The 24,890-nt window shown below is 32.1% G+C and overlaps 1 protein-coding gene across 4 annotated transcripts in view; it reads right to left on the reverse strand.

The window, feature by feature from the left end:
* The window catches only part of LOC143057683 (echinoderm microtubule-associated protein-like 2), a 75,877-nt gene that overhangs the window by 20,455 nt on the left and 30,532 nt on the right, over window positions 1-24,890 (reverse strand). For 2 of the 4 annotated variants that reach the window (XM_076231039.1, XM_076231038.1), the window contains exon 2: window positions 21,027-22,052. In XM_076231039.1, the coding sequence (XP_076087154.1) occupies window positions 21,027-22,052 (1,026 nt within the window). Of the gene's footprint in view, window positions 1-11,564; window positions 12,092-13,781; window positions 15,532-21,026; window positions 22,053-24,890 lie in introns of those variants that run through there. The other 2 variants (XM_076231037.1, XM_076231040.1) reach the window with 2 other exon arrangements.

A 24,890-nucleotide genomic window follows, 5' to 3' on the forward strand; every position in this document is an offset into this window, starting at 1 on the left:
CTGTCACCGTCGAGAAACGCACTGCAAAAGAATTAAACATGGCATTCATAATTGTGAAGAAACGCATTGTTAAACTGACAAACATGTCAGCGTCAAAAAAACGCAAGAAAAAACCGACAAACATGTCATTATGTAGAAATACACTATAAAAGCTCTATAAAACGTGATATTTTTAATGGTGAAAAAACGCACTGTAAAAAAGACAAACGTTTCACCGTAAATATCGCACCGTTAAACCGACAAACGCATTGATCAACAAGAAGAAACGTACTGTAGAATTGACAAACAAGTTTCCATGAAGTAACGAATCGTTCTAGTAACATACATGTAATCTATAAGAAACGCACTGTTATACGACAACCTTGTTATCACGAAGTAACAACCAACAAACGTATCACGGTGAAGAAACGCAGTATAAAAAACTCTTATGTGTTATAATTTATGGAGGTTTTTAACGTGCTAGTTCACGTATTTAACCGTCCGCAGGAAGACATGTCACCTTACCCGGACGCATCATTCTGAATCCATGACAACATGTCTTTAACGAATAAGAAAGTTACGTTTAAAAAAGAAAAAAATAATTACAATTAAATCATGCACTTATATACAGCTATTTTGGAAACTAACATACACACATCTAGTTCTGTAATCAATTTCACTAAAAGTCGTAAGTGCAGGTCCTACGTGTTGTACTTAAGATTATCCTAAGAATTGTCGTAAGAGATTTTTACAAAACATCGTAAGTTTTAATCTTAGAAATAGGAAGACTCTTAAGATCGAGTCATACGACTACTCTTACGATCACACTTAAGAATTTCTGAGATAAATGAATAATAAACAGCTGCGCCATGAGCGCATGATACGCCCGACGTCTTGTGTGGAAGTTTTATGCAATAATCATAAATAGTTTCTGAGAAAGTTTTAAGCAATTACCATTTATTGCTTTTGAGACATGGCGGGACATGTGAACCCCCCCCCCCCCCCACCCTGTTCTTTTTTTACAAATATCACTAAAATAAAATTTTGAATCAAACCAAAAAACTATACAGATCTTTAGATTAATATAACAAAGAAGTGTGTACAGTTTCAAGCAATAATCATAAATTGTTTTTGAGATACGGCGCGACATGTAAAAAAAAAACCTCCCCTATTTTACAAAATACTCAATAACTCAAAAATAAAATTTTGAGTCATCACCAAAAAGTATACAGATCTTCAGATTAATATAACAAAGAAGTGTGTAAAGTTTTAAGCAATAATCATAAATCGTTTTTGAGATACGGCACGACATGTAAAAACCCCCTCCCCCTTTTTTACAAAATACTCAATAACTCAAAAATGAAATTTTGAATCATCACCAAAAAGTATACAGATCTTTAGATTAATATAACAAAGAAGTGTGTAAAGTTTTAAGCAATAATCATAAATCGTTTTTGAGATACGGCGCGACATGTAAAACACCCTCCCCCTTTTTTACAAAATACTCAATAACTCAAAAATGAAATTTTGAATCATCACCAAAAAGTATACAGATATAAAGATTAATATAACTAAGAAGTGTGTAAAGTTTTAAGTAATAATCAAGAATCGTTTTTGAGATACGGTGCGACATGTGAAAAAAAAACACACCCCTGTTTTAGTTACAAAGTGCCGTAACTCAAAAAGTTTAAATCTTATTTTCACAAAAACGTATACAGATCATTTGGCCATCATAAAAAACAACTATATTAAGTTTCATGAAATTTAGATAAGTCGTTCTCAAGTTACGGTGCGACATGTTTACGCCGGACAGACGGACGGACGGACGGACACCGGACATTTGTATACCATAATACGTCCCGTGAAAGTTTTGACGGGCGTATAAAAATGGAGTTAAACAAGTCCTTGATTGTTCAAAAGATCCTTATGGGTACGGGAATATTATAATTTTGTAATTTTATGTAAAACTTATAACATAAGTATTAAATTATAATCCTGGTACCTTTGATAACTATTATAACATAAACTCTTTCAATAAAAGACGAGAGAAAACAAAAAGAAAAAAAGACACGAAATTGTAACAAAGTATTAATGGAAATCATTATGTTAAGTAACAACACAGCCAAATACATTACATTTTCTTGAATTAAAACTATAGTATGGCATGTATTGTACACAATTACTGATATCAATGTACGAATATATGAAATCTAAAAATACAAAATGTGAAGAAAAAAAAAATACAAAAAACGTGTACGAACCCAGTTTTCCGAATCCGTTAATCTGGCTCTATACATCGTATTGGCTGTTAACTCAAAATCATAAGAACAATTTAAAACCAAACAACGGTTGCACGTTACAAATGACTAAATAATATGAATCAATATATTATCCAAGGAAAAACAATCATTTTTAAAACTATGCCAGTCAAGTGTTTCTTGTTGAAATAAAATATTTAAAACTTGTCTTGTTAAACTTGATTGAAATTTAACAAGAAAAAAATACACAAATCGCATGAGGAAAAAGTAATGTCGAATATGAAGCATATTTCATGTAATACGTCGTTAGCTACAAAATTATGAATTTAAATTAGTCGTATAGATAGCATTCTGATAAAAACGGGGTTTTTTGTCTGCCAATTATATAGTTTATATACTCGGGAGGTTTATGCGATTTTACAATGTAGATGTGTCGTCATAAATTATTTTGTTTCAACTGTTTGCATACAACATTGCTAAACTAAATTGTATGCAAAATATAATTACTCTGAATAATTTATGCGAACAAAATGAAATTCTATAAATTTGTAGTCTTTCATTGATATAAAAAGTAAATCATACCAATTACAACAATTTCAAACAATACAGGGTGAAAAGACATTTAAAATAAAGAATGCAAATGGTGAATGTGTTTAAGACACAAAAAAAAAAACACCATAGAGTGGGGTTCGTGTTGATCAGCTTTTCGTTCTCTATATAAAATAAAAGATATTGTATAATTGCCAATGAGACAACTCTCCACAATGGACCAAAATGACATAGAAATTAACAACTATAGGTCACCGTACGGCCTTTAACAATGAGATAGAAATTAACAACTATAGGTCACCGTACGGCCTTTAACAATGAGCAAAGCCCATACCACATAGTCAGCTATAAAGGGGTCCGAAATGACAATGTATTTAACAATTCAAACGTGAAAACTAACGGCCTCATTAATGTACAAAAAATGAACGAAAAACAAATATGTAACACATCAACAAACGACAACCACTGAATTACAGGCTCCTGACTTGGGACAGGCACATACATACATGATGTGGCGGGGTTAAACATGTAAGCGGGATCCCAACCATCCCCCTAACCTGGGACAGTATGTTATGCGTACTGATTTAGTCTATTAGTTGTTGTTTTTTAGCCATGGCGTTGTCAGTTTATTTCGACTTATGTGTTTGCATGTCCCTTTCGGTATCTTTCGCCCCTCCTTTACATGAGAGTACTCTATGGTTCAAACAACTCAATAGTGTATATCTAAACATATTACCAAATAAAAAAATAACCTCTAAAGATGGCTTATAACTGCAATTTAGATATATTTTAGAACTAAAAGACGGAACATGGAATAAAAATTCATGACATGCAATCCTCACGCCATCATTTTCTAAAGTTCTCTTATTTATATGTCACATTGCAGACAAACAATCATTATGTATAATAAACTTAGCGGTTTAGGTTTTGTCTCTTTGGTGTTTGTCTAATATGTTTTTGTTCATATTAATTGGTAAATAAATGAAATAGATATTATGGAATCAGTTCTAAAAACAAAAACTACGAACAAACACTAAGAGTTGATACTTTTTTAAATATACCTTATTTTAATATCATTTAGGCGGGCCTTATGAGTACTAAACTATATCCCCCTCCTTTAGCTGCGCTGTACATGTATATGGTTTATTTAATCTTTATGGCTCATTTGTTAAAGTAGCGTATTTTAAAACTTTGAAACTTAATTAATTTCCTTTAAATAACAGTTGCAGAATAATTAGTGCAGCAGGATTCCACATGGAAAGATCGTGTGCTCTAATGTTAAATTATGAGAAAGCAGGCCAGAATTTAGTTTAATAATTGTATCTTATCTTTTTTTGCTTTAAATAATTAAGTAAATAAAACAAACCACATAAAGAGTTGAAAATGAGTTACCAGAAACAAAAATAATCGAAAGAAACAAATTCCTATAAAGCTATACTTGTTAATTAAAATTGATTTTTTGTAAACAAGGTAATAAACTTCTTTTTTATTATTTATGAAGTCAAAAGAACGTGCTAATTCAAAGATCAATGTCTTCCCCAAACAAATCCAATACTGTATTCCCATTGTCCGGGTTACTATCGTTAGAAACGAGAACTGTTCAACTGCCTTCTGGGAATTTGTTGCGTTATCCAATCAGCAATGAACGGGATAGGTTACCATGCATAGTAAAGTAATTCAACCTCTACTTTCTGTAATGAGTAAGGTTTCAACACTTCCCAAACCGTATACTTATTTGTCTATATAATTATGTTTATTTGTTAAACTCTATTCCAACATAGCTGAATTAAAACTTTTTTAACTGGACGATTTAGATGCATATAAACAAAGAGATGTGGTATGATTACCAATGAAACAAATATCCACCAGATACCAAAGTACACAACTAAACCGCAATAAACCTTGAAGTTCAATAAAATGCAAAACACAGTACAAACAACAAAAAGGTAATGTTCGCCCTTCAACAATGCTTTAAAGGAAATTAAGAAAGGTAATTCCTGAAAAATTTCAAAGCAGAAACTCTAACGGTCTCATGTATGAAGCATTAAACTCTGATGAAGTGAAAAATAAGATTTTAAATTTTGAAATCACCCACTTTGTAAGAAATGAAAAAGGCATAAATGAAGCTTCAAAATCATTAACAGAAATTCTAGATAATGTAGCCTCTTAAACATGTATAATAAAAGTTCCAATAAAGCAAAAGAAAAGTAAAATAAAAAAGAACCCTTGGTCAGACAATGAATTAAAAGATTTAAAAAGTAAAATCAATAATATAGGTAAAAAACTAAAACATAAACCATTTGATAGAAATTTAAAACAGCAATTTTTTGAAACTGCAAAATATTTAAAAAAAGCAAGTAAAAAGAAAAAAATCCAATATCAACAACAAATGATTGAAAAACTATCAAATCTTCAAACTAAAGACCCTCAACAATTTTGGAAACTACTTAAATCTCTAAGAAATAATATGAATACCACAGAAATTAATATGAAATCAGATAACCTAACAAACCATTTTCAAAAGCAAGGTCTTTGGAACAAACCTTGCGACAAAGCAGAAGATGAGATAAACCTTTTTTTGAAAAACAAAGAGAGTGAAAATAGATTTAATGAAATAACTGATAGCCCAATAACTATATCAGAAGTAAATAAAGTTATAAAATCCCTTAAAATGAAAAAATCCCCTGGACCAGACTCCATTGTAAACGAGGTGATTAAATATTGTAGTCCAGTAACTATTAAATGCTACACAAAATTATATAACCTTGTTCTTGATTCAGGATGTTCCCCTGAAACATGGCAATATTCTCTATTAGTGCCAATATTTAAGTCGGGAGATTCCAAAGACCCAAATAACTACAGAGGAATATCTCTTATAAATGGTATTGCCAAAATATTTAGCTCAATTTTAAATAACAGAATAATTAAATATATGGAAAACAAATTTAGCCAGGAACAATTTGGATTTCTTCCTAAATTAAGAACTACAGATAGTCTATTTGTATTTAAAACTTTGATTAATAAATATTTAAATTTAAAAAAGAAACCATTATATATTTGTTTTGTTGACTTACGTAAAGCATTTGACTCCATTTGGAGAACAGCTTTATTATATAAAATTTTGTCCCAGGGTATCGGCAGTAAAATGTATCAAGTAATAAAAAATATGTATTCAACCACTAAATCTTCAATAAAGATTAATAATAAACTCACTAACTGGTTTGAAGTAACTAGAGGGGTAAGACAAGGGGATTCTTTAAGTCCCACCCTATTCAATATTTTCATAAATGATCTACCTCAAATTTTTAAACAGGATGACTGTGATCCCTTGAAAATAGAACAGACAAATATTGGAAGCCTCCTATTTGCTGATGATATTTTGATAATGTCTGAAACTAAAGAGGGTCTTCAGTCAAGTTTAAACCATTTGTCTCAATACTGTGATAAATGGCAGTTAACTGTAAATTGTAAAAAAACTAAAACTATGATTTTAAGCACAAGTAACAATAGGAAAAATCTTAACCATTCTTTTAATTATAATGGTGATAAATTAGAGCAAATGGAAAAGTTTAAATTTCTTGGTAATATCATTAGTCAGAATGGAAATCTTATTCATTCAGCACAAGAATTAGCCAAAAAATCTATGAAAGTAATGTATTCTATAAAAACATATTGTAATTCGATTCATCAGACTCCTGTTAATTTGTCAAACCATTTATTTAACTCTCTCGTCAGACCAATATTAACTTATAACAGTGAAATATGGTATATGGATGCATACTCATCCTTTTATAAAGCTTCAATTAAAGGAGATAAAAATAACAAAAAAGTAGATACTCTAAATTTCATTGACAAAAGTCCACCTGATAAAGTACTAAATAAATTTAATAAGTTAACTTTAGGAGTAAAAAAATGCTCTTGCAATATAGCTGCTCGATCTGAATTAGGCAGCTACCCTATTGATTGCTTTATAAAAAGACAAACTCTTCTTTTTCATGATAGACTATTAAGGGAAGAGACTAGTCCCTTACTAAAAGAGACACTAAATTTGGCAAAAACTTTACATAATGCAGGTATTTATTCTTGGTACTCCTATGTAAATCATGTCAGAAGTCAAAATGATTTAGAAATTGTTAACCAAAATAAGGATAAAAATAATAGGCTAATATACAAACAAAATCTAGAAAACTCCTATGAAAATTTATATAATGATAAAATTTTAAATTTACAAGAGAATAGCAAACTCCAACTTTTTAAAAAAATAAAGAAAAGCTATAACTTTGAACCATACCTACTTTCTCAAAACTTTGAATATAGACAACTAATTTCTAAATTTCGAATAAGTGACCACTGCTTATTAATAGAAACTGGAAGATACAGGAAAATTCCCAGAGATTTAAGACTATGTACACATTGTGATGTACTAGATGATGAGTTTCATTTCTTTTTTAAATGTAAAATAAATGAACAATTAAGAAAAGAATTTTTAAATGAAAATAAATATAATAACTTAAATGATATAGATAAATTAAAACATATTCTCAATCCTGAAACAAAACAGGACACTTGCAAATTAGGCTCCTTTTTAAAAAAGTCACTAAGACTGAGGGCAGGGAGTCCTTGATATAATTTGAATCTCTTATATATATATATATATATATTGATTTAAAAAAAAGGACAAATTATAGTTCAAAGTGTGTCCATTGTTTATTTTCATTGTTTTATGTAAACTGTATATTATGTATAATGTTTTAAGCCATTGGTCCATATGGGCGTAAAGTGCTTTTCAATAAAGTATTAACTGAGTTTTCACATAAAAAAAATCTATGGGAACTGTAACCGGAGAGCATGAATGTTATTACAAAATTGCTTGCTTCCATCGGGACTCGAACCCGGGATCTCTGTGATTAAGGGCAGCGTGTTAACCGACTAAGCTTAACAAGTACTTCCTTAGCTCAACCGCTTATGACTGACTAAGTATCTACACCGGGGAGTATCTAAGGGAAGCTATCCCGTTACAGAACCAATACATATATTCAAATCAACTCAACTATTTTATCATATCAATATTAAATGTTAACAAGACTGCAGTGAAAAATGGTCTACCAAATTTTTATATAAGATTTATTGGTATTTTGTTTTATATTTAACGTTTAATGATTTCAACGGAAAAGTAAATAACTGAAAACTTTAAGACGAGACATATCATAAAACAGTATTACGAGTATGCATATGACACTTAACAATGCTTAATGAATACAAGCAAATTTGGCGAATACGCTAGTATGGCACTAACCAAAACAACACAAGAAATCTGAAGTGTCAACAAGTGGTCTTTATCATGTAGAATCTAGAAAAATAAACTGTGAACACAATAGACTAAGAGACTATTAAAAATGATCCGCCAATAATTTTAAATACTTTAAATTTAGAAATTATTGTGTGCATTTATAATAGCGATTTGTTCAATTTAGACTAGAATGCGATTTTAATTTTTTGCGATATTGAGAAAATCCTGTTTTAATTCCTATAAAAAAAAATAATGCGAGTTTAAATTATTGCGATTACTATCCTGTCGCATTTTCACAATAATAAAAACATCGAAATAATTTCTTAATTTACAGTACCCTAAACGACTTAAAAAATATTAAGATATGAAAAATGCCACTTCTGGTAATATCTTCTGAATGAGGGTCCCAACTTTTGTCTCATAGTACCCCCCTTTTACAATATCTATAAAAAGTTTTAAAAAAATACTCTCGAGGACGTACTAAAAACTATCCATTCAGAAGGGTCTATTTACATTATAATTATATCTATCATGAAATAGCTAACAAAAAAAAAAAGAACAAGTAAAAGCAAAATAAATTATACTGTTTAATGCTTACCCTAATATTTGGTAAAACCATATACCTTTTTCTATACAAGTTAGGTATAACCGAGTCATCTGTGCTTACAGGAGAGATATAATCTCCTCGTGAAGTTGAGAAATAATACGGTCTCCTTCTTTCATAAGATATATCATAGTCCGAGGTCACTGTTGGGCCATATAGACCCTCATAATCTGCCGAATCTAAACCCTTATAATCTACCAAATCTTCGGATTCAAAATAGTCCAATGGTAGGGGTCCGTACCGAACTTCATAATCTGATCGAATACTCCTTTTATGCATACTTTCATAATAATATCTAGAACTCTCGATAATCCTTGTCTTTTATTGTAATGTTATTTTACATTGTCGTTTTTTAAATTATTTTAATAAAAATAAACGAATTCCAAGTTTCAAAATGTTCTAGATGAATCCATTTTCATTTTCCCAGTTGTTTTGAAATTATTCATTATTTATAATTTTAATATGGATCAACAAAGTCGGCATACAAGTTATAATAATACTATGCGGTTTTTATTACGGTTTGGGTTTCTATTAAGCAGCAGCACAACGTGACTATACAAATCGAATTTCTGATAACGACTTGAATGGTTGATCGAAATAAACTAAATTAACAGTGTTTTTGTGGGTTTTTTTTTATTATTTTGTTGTTGTTTTGTTTTGCTTTTTTCTATGTTTCTATGTTTCTATGCGCTTTTTAAAAATGGACATTTGCGCTTTTTACATAGGACGTTTGCGCTTTTTTTTTATATATATCTACATTGTATGACTTCCCTTCTCTTTTATCCGGGCTTGGGACCGTCTTAGGTTTCAAAGTCAAATTTCTATTATCACAAACTTCAACTAGCTTGGTAAAACAATGATGATATATTTCTTCAGACTTCCCAGTCAACAGAATAAATACAAGGGGAAAATAGTTCCACTTTTAAATCCATGAATGGTATAGAGCTGCTTAAAAAATTTCGGGCAAAATTTAAATGTTCCGTCCATAAAAATTTCTTAGGCAAATTCGGTTGGGATTTTCTTCTCACTCTATACATTGCCTTTGAAACACACTTCAGATCCTTAGGATGTAAAGAATCCTCACCAACATCTTTCAATCCAGCACGAATGATTTTTTATGGTCTCTGTGTGCGGTCGTCAGCGCCTTTTGTTTTGCATACACTCATAGCTGATGACGCTCAATTTTTCTGTCGTCGCATTGTTGATGATTATGATTAGTTTTCTGACTCAAAATATTAGAAGTCCTATTGTCCGTTTTTAATTCTTGCATTACAATTTTTCACGGTACATCTCCATGAAAGGTCTCCAATTTTTAGGGTTTGGTCGAAACGATATAAAAATCCATCAAGACATATACATTTTTTTTCTTTTCTAGTCTCTATAACTTTAAAATCCATGTTCAAGACTGTGTAAATGTGAACTAACTAATGACAAATATAAGTCATTAATATTACAGGTAGTCGACTATAGGTAAAAAGCGCAAATGTCCGGTCAATTTAATACAGGTGAATCAAAATTGAAAGCGCAAATGTCCGGTCAATTTAATACAGGTGAATCAAAATTGAAAGCGCAAATGTCCTATCGTTTTACAGGTAAAAATGCGCAAACGTCCTGTGCCCGTTTTTAGGATATTTTTTTTGGGGGGAAGGGGGGGGGGGGGTGGATAGTTTTAAATTTTAGCTTGTTTTTGGCGCATACCTTTTTTTGTGGGGGGGGGGGTGATTTTTTCAAAATAATGTATTTTACATTATAACTTAATATATATAAAACATTTTTCTTAAAAAAATAATTTAGTTTATCTTTCTTTTTACTGATTACTTTTTCAATTTTAACTTATTTGGAGGTCCGTAAATAACCTGTCGAAAGAAAAACTCTGCTCTGTCGTAAATGCCCTATTACTCGAGTTGGGATCCAAAGTTCCCGCCAATCATTACTGCCGTTTTTATCAGCAGATTTATTTTTGGTTGAACTATTTTATGATATTCGTGAAATACTTGCTTCTGGTTTATAGAAAATACCAAGCAATGAATATGGGTACCCTTTTTTATGTAACTGAAATAAAACATAGCGAGAGATGTGATCTTATCCCATGAAGTATGTATGTAAGAATTGAATAATGCCGTCAAATAAAGAATCTTTACTTTTAGAACTTGCCTCTGAGGTCTAGTGGAAGCGTGTACACCTCGAGGGCGATTGGTCATGGTTCGAACCCGACATGGTCCAATCAAAGACTTTAAAATTGTTATTTGATTCTTCTCCAATACGTGCAGCTATAAAAAGTTAATAGCAAAGACTGGTGAGAATAGTGTATCCACATAAAAAAATAAAAGGTTAGAATAAAGCACACGTTGCGTATTAGAACACAGTTTTAACAATTCAATTCAATTCAAACTAAATAAGTTTGTGACAAATACAAGTTCAAAATCCAATTAAACAAACAGCAAATAACTCAAATAAAACATCAAGCAAATAACTCAAGGAGCCCTATTCTTATTTCTTAGGATATTTGTTTTACAAAAGGATTTTTCTATTTACTTGTTGACTTGTTTTGTATAGTACATGTGACCATATTCTTTCATCTTTTGAAAGATAAATAAAAATCAGGTTATTATTTGGATGTTTGTGTAAATAAATATCTCTTTATTCTTCATTAATTTTAGAGTCAACGGGTTTGCAATAATTTGAAAAAAAATTCTACTTGTATTGGCAGAATGTATCTTTAAATAAGTGATAGAACTCAAGAACAAAACAAAAACATTAGTTACAAATATGAAAACTTAAAATAACATAAAAGATTTAGCTAGGACAAAAAAAAACCTTTCAAAACCAAATTCTTTACTTGATATTTGTTCTTTTGTTTTTGAAAATACACTATTAAACATACCAGTCCTATTTCTGTATTATAGTTTCCTGGTATTTTTTTAGTATCAGGAATCATCTTACTCGCAGATTCCGGAATAGAATCTCCAGATAGTGACTCAGCCGACAATTTTTCACATTCCGTATCCGCAATTTCATTCAGTTCATAGTTTTGTTTAACTTGTTGAAGAGGTCTTTTCATACCTCTAACTGTAGAGAGTCTACGAGTATCTTTTGACGAAATCAAACTTGATTGTGACTGGTTTCTCTTAAAACTGTGCACTGAACTTGCATATGAGAATCTCCTGTCTGTGTCATTATTGGAATATGAATACATTTTCACCTTGCCCTTTTTTTAGAACAAATTTAAAACTTTTATCCGGATTTCAAATAATGAGAATGATTTCCGTACATTTTTAGCCGCTTAAATTTCAGCTATCTCTTTCTTCTCTGATTTTACGACTATTTTTCTCAAGAATAGTTGAACAATCCTACCAATGTTTATTTACAGAACGCCTTATAATATTGGTATCATTAATATTTAATCACAAAGAACTCCAAAGTTAATTAAGAAACAAATGTACAAATCTCCATAGAAATGTCCCGAGAATCAAAATAATATCAGGCAATAGCTGAATTTACTGCCATCTTGGGGAAATACGAAAGTGTTAATATACTAATAAAATGTAGTATACTTTCTTCCATTGAATAATAGTAAAACAATACGACAGTTATATTGTATACTAATCATGATAAACATGGTACAATAAATACCATTCTAGTTCGTAAGGTCATTTAGTTTGCCTTGAGTTAGACATTCAATGTTATCCAAAAAAAGCATTGATTTCTTTGCTATCAAAACTAAATCTTAATTTCATTTTCAAACGTGTTAAAGAGTTGAATTTCGCAACTATTGAATAACATATACAACTATTTGGTGCTGAATTACATTTTGTTATGACGATAAAACGCGAATACAACAAAATACACTATATCTGGTGTATAAACATTTATGGAATCTTCTTCATCAGGCATGATCAAAACTCAAAACATAAAAAGCAAGGGACATAAAAAAAAAATAGTCACTTCTTAATTTTTAAGATTAATTCAATGACGTGGGAATTTATGGTGTTCAATCTCGTTCAATAAAGCTTACACTAAGTGAGGATACATGTGCATGTACCACATAAAATTGTTTGTGTTAAAAATATGGAAGCGATAGGGATGACGAAACGGAACCAAGGAGCAATAATAACATGTTCCGACAATTACAGGTACAAGGGGGGTGTATATCATATGTCACAATGACTCGCCGATGTATGAATAAAATTGAGAATGGAAATGGGGAATGTGTCAAAGAGACAACTACCCGACCAATAAAAAACAACAGCAGAGGGTCACCAACAGGTCTTCAATTTAGCGAGAAATTCCCGCACCCTTTTGTGAATTTAAATGGCTTTCAACAATGAGCGAAACACATACCGTATAGTCAGCTATAAAAGGCCCCGACATGACAAAATATGAAACAATTAAACAAAAAGATGCATGACAAAACAATAAACAAAAAATAAGAATGACGGACAACAACCCAAAAGAAAAACTAATTTGCTGCATTATATGACTTGGAACATGCACATTTATGGTGGACTTAAACATGTTTATGAGCGCCCAACCTAGTTAAAGGTATAACTATTAGAAATATAAAGAGATGAGGCTGAGGTTTACGTCATTGAGAGAATAACCAATTCTCAAAATATCATCTAAAGACATCTAGAAGGCAACAATCAATCTTCAAATAATTAAATATTTTTACAACTTCGTAAGCGATAATTCAACCTGAGTCTATAAAAATTGTGAATGATTAAAGCATAAACCACCAAAGATTCAATTTTAATATTAAATTCTTTATTTCACGAGGTGTGCTTTCCCAAAGAATGGTTCCACTGAACAAACATTTAAGATCTTTGAATGAATTTAACATAAGTATTTCATTTTGTTATTTTATCTAAAAATCATTATAAGTCTGGAAGCGTATAATCTATAAAAAGATTTCCCGTTGGCATATATATTTGAGTTTATTACATAGGCAGATGAATTCTTTTACGAACGTTCAATTATTAAAAGGATGTTAATATATAACTCTTTTTTTCAAAGTAATATGCCTAAATATTATTTTAAGTTGTCTCCCTTTGAATGAAGATCCTACATGTACGTGCAAATCAAGATGAGACTAAAAACCAACCTGTCGTGTACGCCATAAAATTTCCCTTTCGTCCTCATATCGGTCGGATTTTATCCATGCGTCGGAAATTCTTGAAGGCCCGATATGTTTCGGCCTAGCTGAGTTCAAATTATTATATGTCTTTCTCTGAGAGGAAAACGCATTGCCAATTGGTATTCGTTTTTGGTTGTAATCAATTTCATTATCTTCGACGCAATCATACACATTCCAATCATTGCTTTGTAAATTGTTATTAATTTCATTACTAGCAAAAACATTACCATTAGGCCGATGATATACATATCGATTTGCCGTAGAAAATTTAGACACCGGAAGTTCTGCAAAGGAACTATTCAGCTGTGTACCACTGAACGTCGGAGTTCTTGTAAAAGTGTGTCTCCTGTCTAGTATCAACAAATTAGTTTGTGTGCTTTTCGACATCTTGCTGTGTCCGAATGTAGAAGGTCTTCTGAAAGTCGGTGGTACTCTCAATTCTCTTGGAGTTTTATTACTTTGACAAACAATTCGTGGCAGCGGTCGGTTTATTTTGTTACGTGATATTGATAGACCTCTAGATATCTGCCGACGTGACTGTGTCCTAATCCAAGAGTTGTCACTTTTCATTGGTGGAGATTTTACATTGTAGGTACTCTGCCACATTGGCGTAATATCGGTTTCATCTGTAAGAAAAGTTTTACGATGATTCGCGGACGAAAAATTTTGAAACTGTTTTAATCCGAGATATTTTTCATTCAGTGCTTGTAAAATTCGTTTTTTATATACTGCCGGTGTTGTAGGATCTTGAAGAATGTCATTCAAAAGCTCTTCATTTGATACTTTTCTGTTGGATTTGGAATCAGTATTTTGCTCCGAAATTGCTTTGTTAATTACCCTTTCTAAATTTGTAAGAGACAATTTTGTCTTTCCTTCTTCGGGTCTAGTTTCGTTACTTCCGATTTTCCTACTACTTTTTACATTTATTCCACTGTCTGTTGTACTATTCTTAATCTTTGTATGTTTCTTATTCTTTAGATTAAAAGATTTATCGATATTGTTCATCACTATTTGCGAGTCATCGTTTTCTACGTTTGATTTAGTGTGTGAACTATTTTTCTGTTCCTTACTTTTCTTGTTCTTCAATTTAGTTTGTTTATTAGAAACATTTACTCCATTTTCGCCGCCATTGGTATTTCCTATAGTTAGATTAACACTATGGTTTGTAGCTATTTGGTTTATTGTACCATGCACATCGGTATCATCGCCCTTTTCAATAGAGGGTACAGCCTCTTTTTCAACTAATATTTGATCTTTTATACTGCGCGGCAATTTTTTTACGCCAATTCTACGTTCTGCTGATCTGCGTTTATCTCTACCTCCCTTTAACACCCTTACTAAGTATTCTCCACAATGCAATACTTGATATTCATTTGGTTGATATTTATCCACGGCTTTAACAGTTTTTTTCCTTTCTTTCTTCAGTTTTGAATTGTCTTTTACATTTTTCATCTGGCTAGCTGTTGCACTTTCAATTTGCAATTCTTTGTCTTTAGAATCGGATTGTGGCATATTATTGTCAGTGGTTGTTTCTGCATCTTTTGTTGTAGCATTTGTATTGTCTGTTTTCGTTTTGCTATGGCCGATTTTATTTTTCATTTTCCCTCTATTTGGTCACAAGAAGTATTGATTCTACGACTGTCTCATGGAATAATATTCAAATTCACATCTTTTTCGCTTTAAAATCCTATTTTCGTGATATTCCATCAAAACTTATCGGCCATTCTTAGTTAAAATATTTAATAAATGACAATTTTAGATGTTAGGGAAAAGTTTAATAGATGTTAGATTATTAAGGTACTTGTTGAGCAAATAAGAAGCTTCCGGTTTTGAGTTTGAGGTGAATTATTCACATTTCTATAAGACATTCAAGATACGTGAAACAAATCTTTACGGGACAGGAAGTGCTGAAGTAAGTCAAATAACCTTAATATAACAATGGTATTTATTGTTATTTCGACAACCTTTATAATACAACGGGCACACAAAACGTAGAGTACTGTTAAGGGGTTTAAACTAGTACCATGCTATCGTGCAAACAATGCTATTGTAGAACTATAAATGTTTGAAAAGAAATATATACATTGTATCAGAGAAAAGTTGAATTAGATGTGAATTTTTAATCATACAATTTGGAATTTGGCAATTCTCTATCAAAGTTATGTAAAATTTGCGGTTAGAGCGGGCAAGAAGCGGGTTCAATTATTCGTGACATTGGCTATATGAGGGCCTGGGCAGATTTTTTTTATAGAGATGCTGGATAGAACACGAAGCGTCAGCATGAAAACGAGAAACCAGTTTAAAAGATCGAAGATTGAATACCTCGCCACGAAAACAGACAAGCAATATTACATAAAGACAAACATTTCCAGGTCAAAATCTATCACATTTCTTTCACAATTCCAAAGAAAGAAAAAAAGACGAGAGAGGGATGAAAAAGAACAATTCTAGAACTGCGCATCGCAGAAACAGATATCATATTATATCTTAGATGGGAACGAACACGACAGTCACTATAGCTCGATATCAAGATTATTATGATTAAATATATCATAAGATAGTGTGACATCAAAATTATTTATTTGGCGATTTTGTTTGATATAAAAAAAAATGGAAAAAACGTCGAATAAAATACTGAGGTTAAGCTTGGTTGCTTTTGTGTTGGTACAAAAACAAAAGGGGAGTGGGGTAAGAATAAACTAATAGTATCTACACATTCTAAATACATCTACACCTGCTACTTATCAAACCAAACAACACTCCATGTAGTATACATACCTCAATAGGCAAATCTGAATCGGTCACATATTGAGAATTCTCTATCAAAGTTATGTAAAATTTGCGGTTAGAGCGGTCAAGAAGCGGGTTCAATTATTCGTGACATTGGCTATATGAGGGCCTGGGCAGATTTTTTTTTTATAGAGATGCTGGATAGAACACGAAGCGTCAGCATGAAAACGAGAAACCAGTTTAAAAGATCGAAGATTGAATACCTCGCCACGAGCGTTTATTACAAAGTCAAAGTATTTAAAAACGAGAAAACAAATAATAAAAGACAACAAAAACTAGGCAAAATGATGCCCCGCAATCCACTCTTAAATAACTATATTATAACAGAGTCAATGTAAGTCTTTCTTTGAGATATTATTGTGTCTGGGAGACACAAATAATGTCTCCATAGATGCACAGTTCTATTCTAAAATATACAAAGTTGAGCATGGGAGTACATACATGTAGGTATATGTTACGCTTTGAACCTCTTATGCAAGATCATACTCCAAAAATGACAAAGTTCAGCTTATTTTATTTGTTGATAATTATGATCAGAAAACGGACTTGTGTTAGACGCTAATGAGTGAGAAAAAAATAATCTATATCCCAGCGCTTTAAAGCGCAATTTTACAATATTTTGTTTTTCAATGAAACAGCTTTGTAATGAAAAATTTCTATAAAATCATACATCTGCAGTGGTCAGTTTTAAAGTTCTGGTCAAATGTACTGCGTACATGTACTTTACATATAAATAATATGTAAAGTTTACATTCAGCGATCATGAATTATGATGAACTTTTAAAATAAAACAATAAAATTATGTTACTCTTTTTGTACTCGTGTACCCACTTATTATCTTGAACTAACTTATTATAATTTGTTCCGATCAAATATTTGACATACCTTTTGAAAACAGACAAGCAATATTACATAAAGACAAACATTTCCAGGTCAAAATCTATCACATTTCTTTCACAATTCCAAAGAAAGAAAAAAAGACGAGAGAGGGATGAAAAAGAACAATTCTAGAACTGCGCATCGCAGAAACAGATATCATATTATATCTTAGATGGGAACGAACACGACAGTCACTATAGCTCGATATCAAGATTATTATGATTAAATATATCATAAGATAGTGTGACATCAAAATTATTTATTTGGCGATTTTGTTTGATATAAAAAAAAATGGAAAAAACGTCGAATAAAATACTGAGGTTAAGCTTGGTTGCTTTTGTGTTGGTACAAAAACAAAAGGGGAGTGGGGTAAGAATAAACTAATAGTATCTACACATTCTAAATACATCTACACCTGCTACTTATCAAACCAAACAACACTCCATGTAGTATACATACCTCAATAGGCAAATCTGAATCGGTCACATATTGAGAATTCTCTATCAAAGTTATGTAAAATTTGCGGTTAGAGCGGTCAAGAAGCGGGTTCAATTATTCGTGACATTGGCTATATGAGGGCCTGGGCAGATTTTTTTTTTATAGAGATGCTGGATAGAACACGAAGCGTCAGCATGAAAACGAGAAACCAGTTTAAAAGATCGAAGATTGAATACCTCGCCACGAGCGTTTATTACAAAGTCAAAGTATTTAAAAACGAGAAAACAAATAATAAAAGACAACAAAAACTAGGCAAAATGATGCCCCGCAATCCACTCTTAAATAACTATATTATAACAGAGTCAATGTAAGTCTTTCTTTGAGATATTATTGTGTCTGGGAGACACAAATAATGTCTCCATAGATGCACAGTTCTATTCTAAAATATACAAAGTTGAGCATGGGAGTACATACATGTAGGTATATGTTACGCTTTGAACCTCTTATGCAAGATCATACTCCAAAAATGACAAAGTTCAGCTTATTTTATTTGTTGATAATTATGATCAGAAAACGGACTTGTGTTAGACGCTAATGAGTGAGAAAAAAATAATCTATATCCCAGCGCTTTAAAGCGCAATTTTACAATATTTTGTTTTTCAATGAAACAGCTTTGTAATGAAAAATTTCTATAAAATCATACATCTGCAGTGGTCAGTTTTAAAGTTCTGGTCAAATGTACTGCGTACATGTACTTTACATATAAATAATATGTAAAGTTTACATTCAGCGATCATGAATTATGATGAACTTTTAAAATAAAACAATAAAATTATGTTACTCTTTTTGTACTCGTGTACCCACTTATTATCTTGAACTAACTTATTATAATTTGTTCCGATCAAATATTTGACATACCTTTTGAAAACAGACAAGCAATATTACATAAAGACAAACATTTCCAGGTCAAAATATATCACATTTCTTTCACAATTCCAAAGAAAGAAAAAAAGACGAGAGAGGGATGAAAAAGAACAATTCTAGAACTGCGCATCGCAGAAACAGATATCATATTATATCTTAGATGGGAACGAACACGACAGTCACTATAGCTCGATATCAAGATTATTATGATTAAATATATCATAAGATAGTGTGACATCAAAATTATTTATTTGGCGATTTTGTTTGATATAAAAAAAAAATGGAAAAAACGTCGAATAAAATACTGAGGTTAAGCTTGGTTGCTTTTGTGTTGGTACAAAAACAAAAGGGGAGTGGGGTAAGAATAAACTAATAGTATCTACACATTCTAAATACATCTACACCTGCTACTTATCAAACCAAACAACACTCCATGTAGTATACATACCTCAATAGGCAAATCTGAATCGGTCACATATTGAGAAATTACGGATTTCTGAAGTAAAACGAATCTCGTTTGTAAATATATTGTCTAATGAGTGCCTATAGTTACTAGTTGTAGTTTATCTGTACAATAATCATGGAATTATTATACTGACAATATAATACTTCATTAAGTTAAATAATTTACTTAGCAATTTTTGGTGGGATTCGTATTGATCGGTCTTTAGTTTTCCATGGTGTGGTTTGTGTGCTAATGTTTGTCTTATGGTCATTTTTTTTTTTAAATGTCAGTTTATTTTCAACTTATGAGTTTGAATGTCCCATTGGTATCCTTCGCCTTTCTTTGATTAATTGAATTGTTCTTTGATTGACAAGTGGCAAATTGTAAACGTATGTACCTGCCATGTTGAACACGACTGGTACCATATATAGAGCAAGATCTGCGTACACATTCAGAGAGTCTAAATGGGGTTCGTGTTGCTTAATATTTCGCTTGCTTTTGTAGCGTTCCTTAGACTGGTGTTTAGCTTATGTTCTCATTGTGTATTTGTTTAGTTCTTATTTGAGCATGGTAAACGCATGTACCTGCAATGTTGAACACGACTGGTACCATATATAGAGCAAGATCTGCGTACACATTCAGAGAGTCTAAATGGGGTTCCTGTTGCTCAATATTTCGCTTGCTTTTGTAGCGTTCCGTAGACTGGTGTTTAACTTATGTTCTCATTGTGTATTTGTTTAGTTCTTATTTGAGCATGGTAAACGCATGTACCTGCAATGTTGAACACGACTGGTACCATATATAGAGCAGGATCTGCGTACACATCCAGAGAGTCTAAATGGGGTTCGTGTTGCTTAATATTTCGCTTGCTTTTGTAGCGTTCCTTAGACTGGTGTTTAGCTTATGTTCTCATTGTGTATTTGTTTAGTTCTTATTTGAGCATGGTAAACGCATGTACCTGCAATGTTGAACACGACTGGTACCATATATAGAGCAAGATCTGCGTACACATTCAGAGAGTCTAAATGGGGTTCCTGTTGCTCAATATTTCGCTTGCTTTTGTAGCGTTCCTTAGACTGGTGTTTAACTTATGTTATCATTGTATGTTTGTTTAGTTCTTATTTTGGCATGGTATTGCGTCGACTGCAATAAAAATATATGGGAATTTTATACAAATGATCAATTGATTGAGTGATGGCTAGATGGACATAACATTCATTTTCAATACTTTTGGCTATATCGTGGTGGTCAGATTTTATTGGCGGAGTAACAGGAGAAAACCACCGACCTTCGACAGGAAAAAAAAAAGTAAATGATATTACATAACATCAATGTAAATACCGAGGTATTATATGTACAACAGACCCGTAGCCAGGAATTTCCAAAGGGGGGTTCGTTGGACTAACAAACTCGACTTTAACAGTCACAATTCGAACAGAACATCGACTTTAACAGTGCTTATTTGTTTTCAAGGGGGGGGGGGGGTTCGTCCGAACCCCCCGAAACCCCCCCCCCCCCCTGGGCTACGGGTATGTACAAGAGGAAATATATATGCTGATGCTTTGTTGCAATAATTCCGTAACTAAGTACATCGGCGTGGAACCAGAAAAAAACATTTGCTAAACATTACGGCAATGTATTGGACGTATTTGGCATAAGATTAATGGGACTTTTGATTTGAAGGAATATCACCAGTGCAACTTCATATAATTACAAACAAAGTAAAAGAAACTTACTTTTTCATTCGAGTGCAGCGAGACATTTGACTGATATTCACTTGGCTGTATAAATCTTGGAAGCTCCAGATTAACATTTTCTGGTGGTTCTGGTGACACAGTTGTCTTAACTAAAACATATTTATCCTCGTCACTTGAAGATGAAATATCTTTTGTTTGAATAAATTTCGCCTCCGTTCGGCTTTTCTCTTCCCTTTTGATATGTTTCTTACGTCGATGTTTTGGCTTGTCAATTTTGATTTCGTCATCAGTCGAACACTGATCACTCCGTGATATATTTTCTACTAATTTTTCAGCACGGGTTAAAATTGAAATTCTTTTGCTTCTAGCTTCTTCTCTCATTTGTTCATAACTTTTAGCACCATTTCTCACTTCTTCAATCTCCTCGTTTTTAACGAAAGTTGTTTCTTGAGGTTCGTTTTCGTGTATGTTTTCTTGCACCTGATACATATTGAAAAATTTTGGCGAGAAGTGAATTTCTCCATTTGTGGCACTTGGAGGGTACACATAAGGTTGCATTGGAACATCTCCATTTTTGGCACTAGGAGGGTACACAAAAGGTTGCATTGGAACACCTCCATTTTTTGAACTAGGAGGGTACACATAAGGTTGCATTGGAACACCCCGCAATGGAAAACTTTTATTTGACACTGGCGATAATGAATTTTTATATACATGCTTTGGTTCTTCTGCGGTTCTATTCCGCGGTCTATAAAATTCCTCTTTATTCTCTTTATTGTTCATAGCGTAATTGTTCCGCTGTTTCGTATAAATTAATTCCTCTTTCATGATTTGATTTTGTCTTTCAGCTCGTTTAGGTCTTGCTTTTCTAGCAAGTTCTATTTGTTTTTCTATATCCAGATCATCCCCGTCCTCACTTCCAGTTTTAACAAGATCCTCTTCCGAACCATGTAGTCGTCTGCTCGATTTCTCTTTGGAAGGTCTCTGTCTTTGTCGTCCTTTTTTGTATCTTTCTGCATAGGAGTTAGAATAACGTTTCAGGTACACGTTAGGATTCGGCATCACCTGAAAAAAAAAAAAAAAACAGAAAATCTAAAATATTTAAGAAATGTTATAAAATCAAATCAATAGGCGGAGGAAGACGGAATACCCGGAGACAACACCCAACCTTCGGCAAATTCTGTCTGTAAATTGAAAGAACATTTTGGTGTTATGAAAAAGAACACGATATCTTCCATTTCTCCCACATGTGGATGGCGTGATCATAGTACTATGCCCTTCCAATGACATGTGTATGACGAAAATGATGCTTCTTTGATTGCTTTATAAATACAGAAAATTGTCCATTTTAAGACATTATCTTTAATTATAACTTTCGATTGATTATTTGTCTTGTATCTTTTTTAGTACAGAACCTACGTAATTATGAAAAAAGATATATCGTCTGCCATGTCTTAAAGCAATAAAAAGTCTACGTTTATATGAACCCAAGTGCAAAAGGTTCCATTTAGATCGTATCATTTCTGCAAAACATGTCCATAACATGCACAATACTATGGTTATAGTAACATAAACACATGGAATAAAAATTAGTTTTGCCTATACGATATATAATTTTTCAAATCAAGTTTTTTGGGTTTATTTGTACATGTACTTGTCTAGTATATAATTATGTATGTTTATATATGGCAACGTAAGGTATCTGTTTGCTGAAAATGTGTCCATTAGCGCCACAACTCATATCGTTACATATTTCCTAGCGATGTGATATTTGATAGTTAACAGTAGGACAAACTCGTTTAAGGAAGGTGTGGTGTGAGTGCCAATGAGAAAACTCTCCATTCAAATAACAATTTAAAAAGTAAACCATTATAGGTCAATGTACGGCCTTCAACACGGAGCCATGGCTCACACCGAACAATAATCTATAAAGGGCCCCAAAATTACTAGTGTAAAACCATTCATTGACAAACGGGAAAACCAACGGTCTAATCTTTATAAAAAACGAGAAACGATAAACACGTATAAACTACATAAACAAACGACAACTACTGTACATCAGATTCCTGACTTAGGACAGGTGCAAACATTTGCAGCGGGATTAACGTTTTAATGGTATCAAACCTTCTCCCTTTTTCTGAAACAATAGTATAACATCACAACATAGAAAAACACACGATAAAATATCAATTGGAAGGCTTAAGGTTTACATATGTCACTTCGGGGCATTTTCTTGCTGTCTATGCGGCATTGGTTTTGCGCATGGTTGAATTCTGTACGGTTCTCTATAGTTGTTAATTACTATGTCATTTGGACTCTGGGGGATAGATGTCTCATTGGCAATTATTCATGTAACACATCTTATTTTTATGTTACGCAACATTGCGTGATATAAGTAAGCATCGCGTGCAGGTTTATGATTGAAAGGGATCCTTATAAGTATTAACCTGGTATTCTGCTATATTTCTGTACAGCCGGATAAGACATTTGTACATGCAAACTTGGTTCTGAGAATAACTAATTTTTTCTTTGGTTTCCTGTTTATACTTTTAATTCCTTAAAACGGCCTAAATAAATTAATGAATTTCATTGATCTAATTTGATTGTAGTGACACATTTTGCTGTCCTGCATGATATAAAAAAAAGAAGTTGTCGTATGATTGCCTTAAGGGATAAATTTATATTTTTGAAATCCAACTTTTCTAAATTACTATTTTTCATTTTATAAATGAACAAATCAAAACCCTATACAAAACCCTATACAGACCTCATTTACAACTGACCAATGAATGTTCTGTACAAAAATGTCTTGTTATATATATTTAATGTTTTTAATTTGTCAGAAATCATGATACAGATTCGTAATGACCAGACCAAATGAAAACTGTAAGTAAATATAAAGTCTTCCAACAATAAGTTATTAGATGCATAAGTTCCTGCACATATTCAGATATTTTGATCAGTGGCGGATCCAGAACTTTTCATAAAAAAGGGGGGGGGGGGGGGTAGCCGCTGACTAACCTAAGGGGGCTCGATCCAGTCATGCTTCAGTGAATCCCTATATAATCAACCAAATTTTTCCCACGAAAGACAGCCAGGCCCCCCTCGATCCGCCTATGTCGATTCTGTAACTTTCCTAAACTACGTTACATGCAAATGCGAAATAATCAGTGTTGTCTGTTCAGTCCAATTAATTTATAAATATCATTTTAATATTTTAAAATAAAAAACTACGCCTGTAAACTTCAATGCATACTATTGTATTGAATAACCCTAAATGTAACAACTTTAGCAGCAAGATATGTAGGTTGGAGTGGCTCGATCAAAACGGGTATACAATGTAGATGAGAAAGTTTCATAATTCTTTAATTGAATTACAAAGTATTAGATAAGATAAGATAAATTTTATTTTCCAAATTAGGTCCCCCCGGGGGGGGGGGGGGCATATACACATAACATATATAATTGATACAACATACATTATTTTACATATAGCATTGTAAAATAAACTATTGAAATAGTCATACAGGTATTATTTGTTAAATAAAAAAGTATTTGAGAGTTGCTACTCCAGAGATGTGGCAAACCCCATTTATTTATTTACTTTTTTTTATGAGTATTATATGAGAACAAACACTTTTATTTAAGTCGTCCGTCATTTCCTTTTCACGGCTATAGATGAAGCATAAACACGTTGAAAAAAACATTTTATCTTTCTTAGTTTTATAATCGCCTGACATAATCATATATTATAAATAATGACAAAACGGTAGATATTGATTTAAAGAACCATGGTTAAGAAGTATTTAAAAGAAAAATAATTGTTCAGTCTTGTGGTTAATTGCACAAAATAACAAAAAAATGTTTGAACTATTATTCAGTGATTTAAATGGATATTACAGC

The sequence above is a fragment of the Mytilus galloprovincialis genome, chromosome 13 (genome assembly GCF_965363235.1).
Source record: "Mytilus galloprovincialis chromosome 13, xbMytGall1.hap1.1, whole genome shotgun sequence".
Lineage (NCBI taxonomy): Eukaryota > Metazoa > Mollusca > Bivalvia > Mytilida > Mytilidae > Mytilus > Mytilus galloprovincialis.